The sequence below is a fragment of the Mobula hypostoma genome, chromosome 7, assembly GCF_963921235.1.
Source record: "Mobula hypostoma chromosome 7, sMobHyp1.1, whole genome shotgun sequence".
Taxonomy (NCBI): Eukaryota; Metazoa; Chordata; class Chondrichthyes; order Myliobatiformes; family Myliobatidae; genus Mobula; species Mobula hypostoma.
Genome location: NC_086103.1, coordinates 122925220 through 122942907, shown reverse-complemented (window position 1 = coordinate 122942907; position 17688 = coordinate 122925220). Strand labels below are relative to the sequence as shown.

General features: G+C 39.9%; 1 protein-coding gene across 27 annotated transcripts in view; it reads right to left on the bottom strand.

Annotated features, from left to right (window-relative positions):
• Positions 1–9706, bottom strand: part of picalma (phosphatidylinositol binding clathrin assembly protein a) — a 188253-nt gene extending 178547 nt beyond the window's left edge. For 3 of the 27 annotated variants that reach the window (XM_063053917.1, XM_063053910.1, XM_063053931.1), the window contains exon 1: positions 9021–9693. In XM_063053917.1, coding sequence (XP_062909987.1) covers positions 9021–9150 — 130 coding nt within the window. In that variant the 5' untranslated portion in view covers positions 9151–9693. Of the gene's footprint in view, positions 1–9020 lie in introns of all 27 variants that reach the window. The other 24 variants (XM_063053913.1, XM_063053905.1, XM_063053919.1 and 21 more) reach the window with 22 other exon arrangements.
• Positions 9707–17688: the final 7982 nt, after the last annotated feature.

The window sequence follows — 17688 nt, the reverse complement described above, 5'->3', positions numbered from 1 at the left end:
AGTACAGTCGACATTTTCCGGCTGAGACCCTTCGTCAGGACTAACTGAAAGAAGAGACAGTAAGAGATTTGAAAGTGGGAGGGGGAAGGGGGAGATCCGAAATGATAGGAGAAGACTGGGGGGGGGGGGGGGAGGGGATGGAGCTATGAGCTGGAAAGTTGATTGGCAAAAGGGATACAAGGCTGGAGAAGGGAGAGGATCATGGGATGGGAGGCCTAGGGAGAAAGAAAGGGGGAGGGGAGCGCCAGAGGAAGATGGAGAGCAGGCAAGGAGTTATTGTGAGAGGGACAGAGAAAGGAAAAAAAGAGAAGGGAAAAAATAATAAATAAATAAATAAATAAGGGAGGGGGTATGAAGGGGAGGAGGGGCATTAACAGAAGTTAGAGAATTCAATGTTCATGCCATCAGGTTGGAGGCTACCCAGATGGAATATAAGGTGTCGTTCCTCCAACCTGAGTGTGGCTTCATCTTTATAGTACAGAAGGCCGTGGATAGACATGTCAGAATGGGAATGGGATGTGGAACTAAAATGTCTGGCCACTGGGAGATCCTGCTTTCTCTGGCGGACAGAGCGTAGATGTTCAGCAAAGCGGTCTCCCAGTCAATGGGTGGGCTCAGGACATGCTGAGCAAGATCTAGGCTGTCTGGTAAGTTCATGAATTCAGCTACAATACAGTTCACATACGAGAGGTCATTAATAAGAATAATGAAATCACCAAAGATGACAATCCTGTCGTAGTTCAATATAATAGAGGATAAGATAGAAAGAAAAGTAGAAACTTGGGTAGAAAGCTAAAAAGCAGGATCTACAAGGTAGTAACCTCTGAATTGTTGTCTGTGCGATGGCCAGTCCAGTGGTGATTAAGAACAGGATGATTCTGCACATGAATGTGTGGCTGAGGAATTAGTACAGGGGGCAGGGTTTCAGATTACCAGATGATTGCAATCTCTTTTGGGAAAGGTATGACCTGCACAAAAAGGACGGGCTATAGCTGAACCTGAGAGGGATCAATGTCCTTGCTCACAGACTTGCTAGAGCTGGTGAAGGGGAGGAGTTAAAACTAATTTGGCAAGGGGATGGAACGGGAGTGATAGCGTTGAGGATGGGGCGATTGGTATACAAATAAAGGCAGTATATAGTGAGATTGTGAAAGAAGACAGGCAGATGACGGCAAAATTGCAGTCAGTGCAATGACTTAAAGTGTTATATGGGGGAAGAAAATCAAAGGGTGATAAAGCAACACACATCAAAGTTGCTGGTGAATGCAGCAGGCCAGGCAGCATCTCTAGGAAGAGGTACAGTCGACGTTTCGGGCCAAGACCCTTCGTCAGGATGAACGGTGATAAATACAGGACTGAAAGTATTATGTTTGTATGCACACGGTATACAGAACAAGGTAGATGATCTTGTAGCACAGTTGGAGATTGACAAGTATGATGTTGTGGGCATCGCTAAGTCATGGCTGAAAGATCATAGTTGGGAGCTTAACATCCAAGGATACACCTTGAATCAAAAGGACATACAAGTGGACAGAGGGGATGGGGTGGCTCTGTCGGTTTAAAAAAAGGAAATAAAATCCTTAGAAAAAGGTGACATTGGTTCGCAAGATGTATAATTCTTGTGGGTAGAATTAAGGTGCAATGATAAAAGACGCTGATAGGAGTTATATACAGGCCCCTGAACAAAAGCCATGATGTGGGATACAAATTATAACAGGAGACAGAAAAGGCATGTCAAAAGGGAAATGTTACAATAGTGATGAGCAATTTCAAAATGCAGGTAGATTGGGAAAATTAGGTTGGTGCTGGAGAGGGAATTTGTAGAATGCCTACGAGATAGCTTTTTAGAGCAGCTTGTGGTTGAGCCCACTACTTTATGCATTTAACTAAAAATATTATTTTTATGTCAAGAGGAGAATGGACTCTCATCCTAATGGTAGATAGAAATGCAGATTTGACGTTTTAATTGGGCAGCTTTGATTGTATTAAGGGTTGGAACAGACTTGAGGTGCTAAATTCATATTAATTGAATGGAACTCTTCAGTCTCAAATTTCCAATGAGATAAATTTACACTTTTGTCCACTGTAAAATGAAAACTTATGTTCTCTCAGAAAATATAAAGCTAAGAAAACAGCACACACGCTTCTTATAGCCAAATACACACTTTAAAATTATTAAAGTATAAAGTTATTGTACAGGAAAGCCAATTCACTTACATTACACACAATATCCTATAAATTAAGTCATCGACTGTGGAGAATTTAACCTGGTCAAAAATCGCTGCAAGACCATGCTGAAAATAAATTTAGTGGGAAAAAAGTTTCAACACTGAAAATATTAACTCAGTTCTTGAAGCTCAATATAGTTAGCCTGCATAGAGCATGTTCTAATTAGAAAGACCAGTATCTATCATCAGTTCCTGTACCACCATTGTCAACAAAATGTGCTTTTCGGTGGTTAGATAGATCACAACTCTGAGCAAAGTCCATCAGATAAATGACAAAACAAATTCCACATTTAGGTCTTGCATTTTTGCACTAATAACCTACAAAATGGAAAAAGTATAAACACTGATAATACACAGCAGGTTTATCAGGATCTGAAGAGACAGGACAAGTATCACTTTCTACTGGGAATATACACAATATTTTTGTTTAAAATAAAAACTGCTTTGTTTTCAGAATACATAAAGTGGTGTTTGTGTATGTGGGTCTTTCTGATTATTAGCCTTCCACTGGCAGTTATGGTTAGTCCAAGCCCAGTTCAACTGGGACCAAACAGTACTCCAAGTTCAGACACCACATTGATAATAGACTGGGTTCCCTCAATTTTCTGGTTGTCATAATTTTCTGAAATTAAGGTTCATTAAAATAGCTTTGCTTTCTGATTTTTATACCAAGATGACAAGCGGAAGGACTTTCAGCCAATTGATTGGCTAGAATATGAGCAGGTTGGTCTTGAGATCACTCTCTACTATTTGGGCAAGAAGATTTAGTTAGATAAAATTTTAATTTACATATTAATGTAAGTCATTTACAAAACAATAGTAAATCTTATGCATAAAATCAAGTTGCTTTAGAATATTTTTTCTAATTTGCAGTAATCATCCTGCAAATTCAAGAATTTCAAACATTTTGAAACATGCAAAATAAATTTATTTCCAGATTAAGATATCCAAACTCCTAGAAGTCATGTACATTGACTGACAACTATGTTTTAATCTGCCCTCCATAATTACTAGCGCAGTAACCTAAATAAAGATTCCAAGGCCTTGCTGTAAGGTAAAAAGTAACAATTTAATAGCAACATCACATTCCAGATCTGAGGTAGATAAATCAACTCCATTATGACAGAATGAGATTCACACAATGAAATTTTCAATTAAGGAACAGATAAAATCCAGCAAAAGCAGAAAAACCAATATTCCTTGCAAAAAAAAGAGCTTGAACAGGATTTTTAATGTTGGTTAAATGATCCAATGCCTTCAAGGGAAAGCAATTAAGAAAAAAAAAATCACCAAAGCAAAGGAGATGTGAAGGTTGCTTAAAAACCAGGTCAACGCTGATCATTTCAGATACAAAAGGTCAAAGTATAACTGAGAAAATGAGGTAAACGTTAAGCAAGTGATTTGGATTAGTTTACAGAATGCAGGTGGCAAAAGAAAGTAGTTAATTTCATAGTTTGTAGGGCCTGTTGCCAGACTTCAGTATACCAAAGATATTGGAGCATTATTTTCTAAAAAGGTTAGATATCACCAAGGGTAAAAGCCATGTAGTTTACATTTGCACAACTCAGATGGCGGTGACAAGAAGTTCAAGTACTACTTTAGTAGCAGTTGGCACGTGATGCAAGATATGTTGGCAACACCGTACTAACATTAGTGATCACTCTATGTGCAAAACGATGAAACTTGCGGTTCTTTTAAGGAAGATTAGACTGCACACTCAGGTTTAGCCTGAAAGAGTAGTAAGCGTGCAAGGGAATAGGCAACTCCCAGATCTCATGTCACAAACATCAATCATAATGAGGAACATTCAGTCAACACCAGTTAATGGAATGCATCTCCTGTGCTCCATATGGTGAAATGGATAAACACCAGATCAAAAACAGAGTTTTAAAGTCCTACAAGTAGCTTATTTACCAAAGAACAATTTCCATTTATAAACATACGAGAGCATTCCTGAAGTTTGGTAACTAGCTGCTATTAAGGAACCTCAGATAGGAAGGGTGGGGACAGCTTAATAGCAAACAAGCAACTAGATACAGATTGCTCTTCCCTCCACTTAAAACAAAACAGGCAGCTTGCTTTCTGTTTTAAGGATATGTTCATAAGGAAGGCATTTCCTGTAAATTCTAGAGATCAACTCACTCTGGCTGAGGATTTCAAAGTATAATTAGTAAATATTGAAGGACTGAGAGAAAAAGGAATTTTTTTCCGACCCAGCTGTGATTATCTATGACTTGCACGAAGATCTTGCTTATTAATGATATTGCCAATCAGAGGCTTCAATCAACAGTCATGTTTCTTCACATCATTACAATATACAAGCCAGGAAACAGTTAATCAAAGCAAAATCTGACCACAGGAATAAGAGATACACATGCCAACAGTAAAATCAAATCCTAAAATATATATTGAATCCTTGATTCAGTTGAACACAAAAGCAAGTCAGAGAAGAATAGACAAAAGAACACAGACACCAATAGCCAAATAAAAGGCAGAAGCCTTTTTGAATCTCAATTCCAATTCATGTTCTAAGGCAAATCATTCCCCCGCTCTCTTTCAGAATTATTAACACTGACTTACTTATGTTGTTATTCCTTTCTGTGCCTTGTGGCACGTTGGGGGCACCTTTAGTACTTTGGTGTTTGTTTTTTTTTACAAGGCCAAGTTGCTTGCTCAATACTCAACCCAGCACAGATAAAAAGCAGGCAAAGAGCCAGCCAGATATGAACCCAGGACCACTCGCCTCGAAATCCAGTGCTGATGCCACAACACCATTGGCTAGTTTAAGGATTTACTTGTATGCCATGAAATTTGTAGTTTTGCAGGAGCAACACAAAGTCTAGTTTTATTAAGCATGTTTATAAATAGCAAAAACTTTAACAATCATACCTGGAAACTATCCTGCAGTTTCCAAGACATACTTCTCTTAATAATGTTCCTGTATCAAGGTGGGAAAATTAGAGCAACCTGCCAAATTCCCATCTTGAAAGTTTTAATGACATTAGAAGTATTGTCATTTAGGTTAACCTGATTGTTCATCTCTGGTATCACTGAATACACTGACAAGGAATCAAAAGTGAGCCAGTGCTTTATCTTGCTAAACTGGTACCTACATATTAAATAGTAACTGAAGAGGTAAAAAAAAACGAGTAAAGGCAAATTGCAGCGTGTTATCTGATCACATGCAATTTGGGAAAGATGTCTCAACACAAGACCAGTTAAAGAGCTCTTGCAAGGGGGCATCAAATGGCTGAAATTGGCACTTCCCCAAATATATCATTGTACCTAAAAGACAAAAGTGTATTGGATGAAAAGAAGATTTAGTGCTTTCCCAGCATATATGATAAATAAACTCTTCTCGGGCTTTCAGCCAGGTACAGGTATCAACTTTAACCAACATTTCGATGACAAACTCTTGCCATCTTCATCCCTGACATGTGTACCCGGCTGAAAGCCCAAGAAGAATTTATTTGTATTGGATGAAGTCTGATCAATGTTCTGCACAAAATCTATCCTTAGTTACAAGCACTCATGTTCAGAGCAAAGGCAGCTGCCAGAAGTTACATTGTAAGGATTTTAAGTTCTTATATATACACAAATTAATTCCTATTGATTCTGATGCTCTATTAATGCAGTAGTTTTCAATATGACTTTTACTGCAAATCACACTGTCATTTATATACTCATTATGAGTGAGTACATAATGTTTAAAAGAACTGGCAAAAAATAGTAAAAATTGGTGAGAAAAATTGAAGCACTTAAACAGAGGAGTGGCAGAGAAGGAATGAAGACAACTACTGGAACCATTATGGTGACTGCAGTAGTCCCCTGTGAATGAAGAGAACATGTGGATGAAAGGATTGGGATAAAGTGGAAATCATCCTCAGTTTTTCCAATGCTTTCCAATTTGGAAGAACGCATTTACAAAAGTTAAATAATATTTTAGCTTTACACAGAATGATACTTATGAAAACAAAAATGCTGATTTTAAGGTAGGGATTAGAAGACTTGCCATTGGTCCTCCGTACTTCCTTCTGCACTTAGATCTTATACTTCCTAACCGGAAGACTGCAATCTGTGCGGATTGGTAATAATACCTCCCTCTCACTGACGATCAACACTAGTGCACCCCAGGGATGCGTGCTTAGCCCACTGCTCTACTTTCTCTATACCCATGACTGTGTCGCTAGGTATAGGTCAAATGTCATCTATAAATTTGCTGATGATACAACCACTGTTGGCAGAATCACAGAGACAACAGGGTGTACAGGAACAAGATTTACCAGCTAGTTGAGTGGTGTTGCAGCAACAACCGTGCACTCATCATCAAGAAAGGGCTGATTGCGGACTTCAAGAAGGGCAAGACATGAGAACATGAACCAATCCTCAGAGGGTTCAGAAGTGGAGTGAGTAAGCCAGCAATTTAAAGTTCCTGGGTGTCAAAATCTTTGAAGATCTGACCTCATCCCAACATATTGATGCAGCTATAAAGAAGAAAAAAATCAGTGGCTATATTTCATTAGGAGTTTGAAGAAATTTAGTTTGTCACCTAAAACACTCAAACTTCTACAGATGTATCATGGAGAGCATCCTGGCAAGTTGCACCACTGTCTGGTAAGGGGTGGGGGGGGGGGGAGCCACTGCACAGAATTGGAAGAAACTTCAGCAAGTTGTAAAATTAGTCAGCTCCATCTTGGGTACTAGCCTCCATAGTATCCAAGACATCCTTAGGGAGCGGTGCTTCAGAAAGGCAGCATCCATTATTAAGGACCCCCATCACCCAGGACATGCCCTTTTCTCATTGTTACCATTAGGAAGGAGGTACAGAAGCCTGAAGGCACACACTCAGCCATTCAGGAAGAGCTTCTTCCACTCTGCCATCCAATTCCTAAATGGACATTGAACCCTTGAACAATACCGCACTTTTTTAATATTATTTGTTTTTGCACTATTTTCAATTTAACTGTTTAATTTATACATATACTCAGAGTAATTGATTTACTTATTTTTTCCATATTATCATGTATTGCATTGTACTGTTGCTGCCAAGTTAACAAATTTCATGACAAATGCCGGTGATATTAAGCCCAATTCTGAAAGAACTTCCTACGGTAGTTGAAACAATTCACATCTTCAGCATCTACAGAAGTGTCAAAGTCTTATGCTAACATATCAAAATTGCACAAAGCAATTTTGCACAATTGATCAGAAAAACAATTTTGTTGTTGTTGGCTGAAGAAATACTCCACAGTCCATCCAGATTATTAAAGTCTTTGACTGCAAGGAGATAGAACATTGGTTTTATGTAATTTGAAAAAGAAATTGATAATTGCAATGAGACTGTCTTCTCTTAGTTCTGCAACAGCGTCACCCTGAAATGTACACTTGAGGAATGGAGAAAGAATTTAGACCTCCATCTCTAAAGTCACAAGTACACCACTAAAAGATCCAAGATATGATTTATATCTCAAATATATTTAAAAATGTCAAGTTTCACACCATTTTTTTCTATTTTCTCTTCTATACACACCTCACTTTTTTTGCTCTTTGTGCACTCCTGATTTAATTTGTAGTTTATGCATTGCAAAGTACTGCTGCCAACAAATGTCATGATGTATGCCACTGACATTAAACCTGACTCTAATTCTGATTCTACAATGGTCAAAGAATCGTTGCTTGATTTAATACAATTTAAATTCACTTTTACAGAACCAGTGGTGATTTCATATTGTGCTTTCATATGAAAGCACGAGCCCATTCAACCAACTCTCAGGAGTACCATGGTTTAAAAGATCTCTACTGACACATTAATATTTATAAAATAGTAACATTAAGCTTTGGGATATTCAGTTTCCCCATGGTAAAAAGTACCACATAACCACCTTTATTTGGTTGTGGCTTAGTGATGTATTTTCCCATAAAAAGAAAATAAGCAAATTTTTACTGTATAATGTGCAAATAATCAAAAAGCTCATTAAACATTTAATAATTACAACTTTATGAATTAGAATATATTACCCCCTTAATCATAGATTAGAAATATTACATCCAGCGCTACGCATGAACCCATCACAAATTCCAGAACCGTGAATTGGTACAGGGTCCAGAAGACTCAACACTGACTCAGAACACGGGAGTCAGATTTTCTAAATCGGAAGGAATTAATCTGGGAAACTTTTGTTCTCCGTTCCACTCATTGAACGATAACAAATTACATATAATTAAAAATACTTCAGCAGTTATCGGTTTTGTCCTCGAGATTCCGCGCCTTTAATCAAAAATAATTTATTGTCTCTGACAATAGGAAAAAAATCAGTGTCATTCAAGAGTATAGAATATTGCTGATTCACTATAACGTGTTTTTGAGGTGAGTTATAAGTTCCATTCTCAATGGTAGCTTTCAGAAATGTAACCACAACTACCACATCACATAAAACCACAGAAATGTATTCGTCTTGAGACTCAAACATCTCCCCCACCCGAAATACACACCAACTCCCCACACAAGTTCGCAGCGAATCTTACTGCACTACACACACAAAAAAAACTTGAGTTACTATACAACAGAGACAAAAGACTATCAAACTCTACATCAAAATGCCGTGCATCCACTGAACAAAATCAAGGCCAAGGGCGTTATCGGGGGCCTGTTGCCGCAAAAAAAACACGGAAACATTCCCCCCGACAACGCACAGGCCCCGGCAGGCGGCTGGTGTTAAACATCAAACCGAATTTTTAAAAAGCAGCCGAGGCTTCATGCTGCATAGTGCCAAAGTGAAAGGCAGCGCTTACAGTCCAGATGTTTCTTCTTTGGGCCCATGATCTCGTGTGTTGTGGCTTTGCAGACGGTTTTGGAAACAGCAGAGCCGGTGACACTGTGCTGAGCGGCGGCGATACGGTCCGTGATACTCTGGCCCGACATCTTCTCGTCAGCAGTACCCCGACAGCAGATTCCCTATCCCTTTTTTCTTTCTGTCTGTCTTTCCCCTCCCTCCTCTCTCTCTCTCTCTCTCTGTCACTCACTCACTCACACACACACACACACTCACTCTCTCTCTCTCTCTCTCTCTCTTTCTCTCTCTCACACACACACAGAGGAAGGGCTTTAAATCTCTCTCACTGATCAATCCGGCCATGAAGAAAAACAAACACCACCCTCCCTAACCCTCCCACCCCCCGACCAACAAAAAGTAAACTGAAAACCCCGGAAGGGGGAACGAGAAGAGACGCCTGCCTCAGGCTTTTTTAAAACAACATGCAAGGCAGCGTTTGGGCAGCTGCCGCCACCCAGGGTTCAAATCCTCTTCCTTTCTTTCCCTCTGCTGAAAGGGAGCAGGAGTTGCAGGAAAATGGCGGGTTTGAACCAGGCTCCTGCCCACTGGATTGTTATCATGTGTTCATCCACCAACCCTCGTACCAGCTGGAGCCCATCAGCCAGCCCAGACTTCCCTCTACAATCGAGACTGGCTGCCTTTCGAAGCTGGTGCTTCTACTTTCCCGAACAGGTTCTTTCATTTTACCTGCTGATACAACTGCGTGTTTGCAATATTTACATATAATACACCGAATCAGGAAGTGTTTTTGAACAAGTGCAACTGCCGGCGTGTTAAGACAAGTGTATAAGATATTTTATATCAAGGTTGGTCATTGTGGACAAAGTTTTCCATTCATCCTGCAGATTAATTCCTTACCTGTGGAGATTTTGTTGGAGGTAAGATTAAATATTGAGAATATTGATGTAGTGACATAGCCTTGCTTGATCTCAGATAACACTAGCACTGGGTCTTTTGTAGATGGGTTGGTTAGGACCATGACTTGTACATCATCATGTCACACATGTTGGATAGTAATGACTTTGAAGACAACCAAACTGAAGAAGGATTCTCCATAATCTCTCTTGGTTGAATGAGTTAAAGGCTCTTGTGAATTCACTAAAGACCTATATTCTCTTGGTTTTATTGTGCAGTGAAGATCACCACAATTCAGCTTCTTGATCAATGGAAGAACCTTCAACCCCAGCCCTTTACCTTTCTCACTCACCTGGCTTCACCCGTCACCTTCCAGCTTGACCCCCATCCCCTCTCCCCTCCTTTTTATTCTGTCATCTTCCCCCTTCCTTTCCAGTCCTGATGAAGGGTCTCAGCTCCAGAATTCAACTGTTTATTCATTTCTGTAGATGCTGCTTGATGTGCCAAGTTCCTCCAATATTTAGTGTGTGTTGCAATGGAAGAACCTCTTTGGCTCATAATAGAAAGCAGATGAGGAGGATTCATGCTACAACTGTCCCTGTAGCAGACAAGAAGAAACCCCCCTCTATGATCATCTCACAGTCAAATGCCTTCTTTCTTCAAAATGACCATGATTAAAGCATCTAAGTTCCCCTGCAAGATAGTCTCTTTCCAAATGATGGAGTTGAAATCATGAAATCAGATCAGAAGTATTTCTCTGCACCAGAAGTAAGATCACCCCAACTTCAAATTACAGCACATAGATTAGCCTGTACATATGTACATTAGGAGACCAAGCTCCAAATCTCAACTAATTCCACCTCTGATTCTTATGAAAATGCTAGTTCTAACAGTAAAGATCTGAAACGGACACATTCTCTATCATTTTGTCTCTACCACACTGTGTCTCCTACCAATTAACATCAAAAGCAAGATACAGAAAAAAATTAATGACTTTCCATATCTCAGTAAAAACAAACAACCATAGGAAATTCACCACTATTTCCAGTGAGCCAACACAGTGTCCACCTGATGGAGGAAATTAATGTAGAAAGACCAGGAAGTCAAACCTAGTGCCAAATTGAATGTCTACCAAGCAAAAGAAATCCTCTTCATCCTCTATACCTAAGAGATAATGACAATATACAATCAACAGAAGTACATAAGTAGAACCACCAACAGTCGGAAAAATTCTCCAAACTCATCAGATGAAAAGGTGAAGAAACATAAGCACCCTCTTGCCAACCAACATCCACAAGACAAAACTTCTAATCAATCTCATTCAATTCTCTACAAACTCCAAAACATGGCCCTCTGTACCTCACTCTGTAGTTGGATACTTGACTTACTCCCTGGGAGACCACAGTCAGTGCAGATCAGAAATGACATCTCCTCCTCGCTGACAATCAAGACTGGCACACCTCAAGGATACATGCTTAGTCCACTGCTCTTTTCTCTTTACACCCAAGACTGTGTGGCCAGGCACAGCTCAAACGCAGTCTCCATTATTGGCACAATTTCAGATGATGACGAGGAGGCATATGGGAGTGAGATAGATCAGCTGGTTGTTGCAACAACAACCGTGCACACAATGTCAGCAAATCCCAGGAATTGATTGTGGACTTTAGGAAGGGGAAATCCAGGGAACACACACCAGTTCTCATCAAGGGATCAGCAGTGAAAAAGGTGAGCAATTTCAAGTTTCTGGATGTGTCAATGGCTCTGAAGATCTATCCTAGCCCCAACATATGCAATTACAAAGGCACAACAGTGGCGATATTTCACTCGGAATTTGAAGAGACTCGGCATACTACCAAAGATTCTCACAAAATTTCTACAGATGTATTGTAGAGAGCATTCTAACTGCTGGCATTACCATCTGGTATGAAGGGCCCACTCCATAGGATTGAAAAAAGCTGTAGAAAGTTGTAAACACAGCTAATCCATCATGGACATGAGTCTTCAGGATGAGGACATCTGCAAATCATGATGCCTCAAAAAGACAGCATCCATTATTAAGAACCCCCATCACCCAGGACATGCCCTCTTAATGTTACCAAAGAAGAGGTACAGGAGCCTGAAGACACACTCAACATTTCAGGAACAGCTTGTTCCCCCCTGCCATCAGACTTCTGAATGGACAATGGACCCATGAACACTATCTCACTATTTTTTGCTCTCTTTTTACTCTACTTATTTAATTTAATGTTTATATATACTTATTGTAATTTATATAGGTTTTTATTATGATTACATATTGCAATGTGCTGCTGTAAAACAAGAAATTTCACAATATGTGTGAGTGATATTAAACCTGATTTGGATTCAGGTGGGTAGACAGCATCGTCTATAAATCTGCAAGCACTTTACTCCAAGCTAAGTCATGTAAAAAGATTTTCAGAAGGGCATAGAAAATGTAGGTTTACAAGGTCTCATTAAAATGTTGCAACATCCATACCAAGAAGGAGCTAGTTATTTTTCTGATGCAGGAACTCAACCTGAAACCTCTATAGACGCTGCCTGTCCCACTAAGTTCCTCTAGCAGTTTCTTTTTATTCCAAATTGCGGTATCTGCAGTCTCTGGGGTCTAGATTTATCAGATTCAAAATTGGAATCAAAATAATATTTAATATCACTAGCGTATGTCATGAAATGTGTTGCTTTATGGTAGCAGTACATTGGATACATAATAATGAAAAAGATAAATTACAATAAGAATATACCTGTTATCAAAAACAAAGCAATGCAAAAAGAGAACTAAAAAATAATGAGATCATGTTCAGAACGTTATCGTCCATTCAGAAATCTGATAGCGGTGGGGGAAGAAGCTGTTCATGAAATGCTGGGCGTGTGCCTTCAGGCTCCCGTACCTCCTCCTTGATGGTAGCAATGAGAAGAAGGCATATCCTGGGTGATGAGAGACCTTAATAATGGATGCAACCTTTTTGAAGCATTGCCTTTTGATGGTGTCCTAAATGCTGGGGAGGCATGATGGAGCTGGTTGAGTTTACAATTTCTACAGCTTTTTCCAATAATGTGCCGCAGCCTCTCCATACTAGACAGTAATGCAGCCAGACAGAATGGTACAGCTGTAGAAATTTGCAAGAGTCTTTGGTGACATACCAAGTCTCCTCAAACTTGCAATGAAATATAACCACCGCTGTGCCTTCCTTATAATTGCATTAATATGTTATCCCCAAGATAGATCTTCAGAGATATTGATACCCAGGAACTTCAAACTGCTTACCCTTTCCACTGCTGATCCCTTGATGAAGACTGTTCCCTCAACTTACCCATTATTTCTTAATGCTAAAGGGATCAAATTATGGGAAGAATAGGAAAATAAATTGGATGAACACCCATAACAATATTGAATGATAGGACAAGCCCGCAGGTCCAAATCACCTGCTCCTGCATCTATTTTCTATGGCTTTGTTTCTAGCTGCAGCCACAGTAACACTCATAAAAATATACATCTACCTCTTTTTAAATATATTTAACAACATCATCCCAGTGTCATTGCACTCCTGCCTTGATTTTTTAATTAAGAAATATTCAAATCTATCCATTAAATCCTATCCTTTCATATCTCATAACCTCTACAAGCTGAACAATCCTCCAGTGTTCATCCAATTACGCTCCTCTGCATTCAGAATTTTAATAGCTCTGTCATTCACCTGTTTAGGCTTTAAGTTCTATAATTACATCCTAAACTTCTTAGTGTCTAACTATATTATTTGATGACATTCCATCTAAGTACATGAGCAAAGCATGGCTAGATTTATTGTCCACCCCTCCCACTAGGACATGGTGTGATTGCAACATTTTTAGTCTTATAGGATTCGGGTTACTTTGACAAGCAAACCCCGTCTACACCCCTTCCAGTAAAATAGAGCAATCTGTTCGTCGACACTTTTAAATTCTCCTCCAAGTATTAGACAATATTAATGCAGAATGTATGTTGGCATTCCTTCAAATTCATTTGATCAATAGCTTGGCTGTCCCTGCTAAACAGCAATGGGAGTGACATCACTACAAAGGTCTAAGTGGCTCCATCACGACACCTTCTCTGAGCAAATTGGAATTGGCAATAAGTTATGTCCTGACATATTTGCTGTAATCTGAGGATAAGAGGAAATTTAATTTTGTTTAATGATTAATTTTAAGTATTTTTAAATCCTTTATTTGAAATTTCAAATGCTACTTTTAATTAAGTTCCAAGATATTTAAGTAAAAATATAAAAATAAGAAATTCTGCAGATGCTGGAAATCTTGAGCAACACACACGAAATGCTGGAGGAACTCGTCAAGTCCGGCAGCATCTATGGAGGGAAATAAACAGTCAATGTTTCAGGCCAAGATCCTTCATCAGGACCGCCAGGCACCACTATTGTATCCAATGCTCCTGGTACAGCCTTCTCTATATTGGCGAGAACTGATGCAGTTTTGCAGACCTCTACGTCAAGAACCTTCACAAAGCAGATTTCCCAGTGGCTAACGATTTCAATTTGCCTTCCCATTCCCATTCTGACAATGTCTCACCATGGTCTCCTCTGCCATGATGAGGTCATACTCGAGTTGGGAGAACCATACCTCATATTCCGTATAGATAGCCTACAAGCTGATAGTATGAACATCAATTTCTTTACCTTCTGCTAATTATGACTCCCCTCCTTTCTTCTCTCTTTTTCTATTCCCATTCTGATTACCCTCTCTGCCCATTTCTTCACTCACTTGTCCCTTTGGTTACAGAGTTATATAAAAGTACAGCACAGAAACAGGCCCTTCAGCCAATCTAGTCCATGCCAAAAACACTCAAACTGCCTGCATCCATCAACCTGCACTGGGGCCATAGCCCTCCATACTCCTGCTATCCATATACGAACCTATCGAAACTTCTCTTAAACATTGAAATTGTGCTCGTAGCTCATTCCACACTCTCATTCCCCTCTGAGTGAAGAAGTTTCCCCTCAAGTTACCCTTAAACATCTCACCTTTCACGCTTAACTCATGATCACTGGTTGTGGTCCTAGCCAAACTCAGTGGAAAAAGCCTGCTTGCATTTACCCTATCTATACCCCGCATAATTCTGTATACCTCTATCAAATCTTCTTTCTTTCTTTCTTCTTTCTAAGAATACAGTCCCACCCTATTCAATCTTCCTTTATAACTCAAGTCCTCCAGACCTGGCAATATCTTCTGTACTCTTTCAACCTTGTTTACATCTTTTTCGTAGGTAGGTGACCAAAACTACATACGATAATCCAAATCAGGCCTCAGCAACATCTTATACATTCAACATAATATTCCACCTCCTGTACTCAATACATTGATTTATGAAGGACAATGTGCTAAAGGCTTTCTTTACAACACTATCTACCTGTGACAGCACTTACAATGAACTATGTACTCAGAATCAGGTTTATTATCACTGGCATGCATCATAAAATTTGTTAACTGTGGGATCTATATTCCCAAATCCCTTTGATCTACCACAGAACTCAGTGCCCTACCATTCACTGTGTAAGATCTACCCTGGTTAGTTCGACCAAAGTGCAAAACCTCATACTTGTCTGCATTAAATTCCATCTGCTATTTTTCAGTGTTTTTCCAGCTGATGCCAAAAGCAGCACCTCACTGACATCCACAAATTTGCTGATCCAGTTAACCACATTATCATCCAGATCATTGAACAACAAAGGACCCAGCACCAATCCCTGTGGCACACCACTAGTCACAGGCCTCCAGTCAGGGAGGCAACCCTCTACTACCACTCTCTGGCTTCTCCCACAAAGCCAATGTCTAGTCCAATTTTTTACCTCATCCTGAATGCCGAGCGAATGAACCTTCTTGACAAGCCTCCCATGTGGGACCTGGTCAAATGCCTTGCTAAAGTCCATGTAGGTAACATCCACTGACTTGCCTTCCACCACTTTCCTAGTAACTTCCTCGAAACACTGTACAAGATTGGTTAGACATGACCTACCACAAATGAATCCATGCTGACTATCTTTAATCAGTCCATGTTTATCCAAAAAATTATATATTTGGTCCCTTAGAGTACCTTCCAATCACTTTCCCACAACTGATATCAGACTCACTAGCCTATAATTTCCTGGTTTATGTTTACAGCCCTTTTTTAAACAGCAGAACAACATTGGCTATCCTGCAGTTCTCAGCACCTCTCCTGTCATTAAGGATGATTTCAATATCTGTTAGGACCCCAGCAGTTTCAGCATTTGCCTCCCTTAAGGTCCGAGGGAACACCTTGTCATACCCTGGGGATTTATCTACTCTGATTTGCCTCAGGGTAGCAAACACCTCCTCCTCTGTAATCTGTACAGGGTCATGAAGTTGATGCCACTTTGCCTCACTTCTATAGACTCTGTATCCTCCTCCTGAGTAAATACAGATGCAAAGAATTCATTTACGATCTCCCCCATCTGCTTTGGCTTCACACATGGATTACCATTCTGGTCTTCCAGAGGACCAATTTTGTCGCTTACAATCCTTTTGCTCTTAACGGATCTGTAGAATCCTTTAGGATTCTCCTTCACCTTGTCTGCTCGAGCAACTTCATGCCTTCTTTTAACCTTCCTGATTTCTTTCTTAGGTGTTCTCTTGTATCTCTTGTACTCCATAAGCACCTCATTTGTTCCTACTTTCCTACACGTGCTATGCACCTCCTTTTTTCTATCAACCAGTGTCTCAATATCTCGTGAAAACCAAGGTTTCCTACACTTGTTAACCTTACCTTTTATTCTGACAGGCACATACAAGCTTTGTATTCTCAAAATTCTATTTTTGAAGGTCTCCTATTGGCCACACATTTTCCAGAAAATAGTCTGTCCCTATCCACACAAAATACTCTGCAGATGCTGGGGTCAAAGCAACACTCACCAACATGCTGGAGGAACTCAGCAGGTCGGGCAGCATCCGTGGAAATGAACAGTCAATGTTCTGGGCGGAGACCCTTTGTTAGAACTCGGCCCGAAACATTGATGGTGGTTTCCACGGATGCTGCCTGACCTGCTGAGTTCCTCCAGCGTGTTGTGCGTGTTGCTCTGTCCCTATCCACACTTGCCAGATCCTTCCTGATACCACCAGAATTGGCCTTTCTCCAATTTAAAATCACAACCTGCGGACCAGACCTATCTTTTTGCATATTTACTTTGTAATAAATGGTATTGTGTTCACTGGATGTAAAGTGTTCCCCTACACAAACTTCTGTTGTCTGCCCTGTCTTATTCTCTAATAGCAGATCCAGTATCACAAGCTCTCTCATAGGGACTTCTACACACTGATGAAGGTTCCTGTCCTCCTTCCCTTTCTTCCGTGGTCCACTGTCCTCTCCTATGAGATTTCTTCTTTTTCAGCTCTTTACCTCTTCCGATTATCACCTCCCAGCTTTTAACTTCACAACCCCTCACCGATCCATCCACCATCCCCCTCACCTGGTCTCATTTGTACTCGAACCCTCCTGCACTTTTTATTCTGGCTTCTGCCCCCAGCTTTTCAGTCCTGATGAAGGGTCCTGGCCAAAAACATCAAATGTTTATTCCCCTCCACAGATGCTGCCTGACTCGTTGAGGTCTTTGAGAATTCTTTGTAATAAAATTTAAATGGCCTCCTCTACTGCCATGATGCATTAAGTAAAACATTGAAAACTAAAAAAAAGTAATTTTTGATGTATGAAAACAAGAAAATAGGAGTAAAAATAAACCACCTGACCC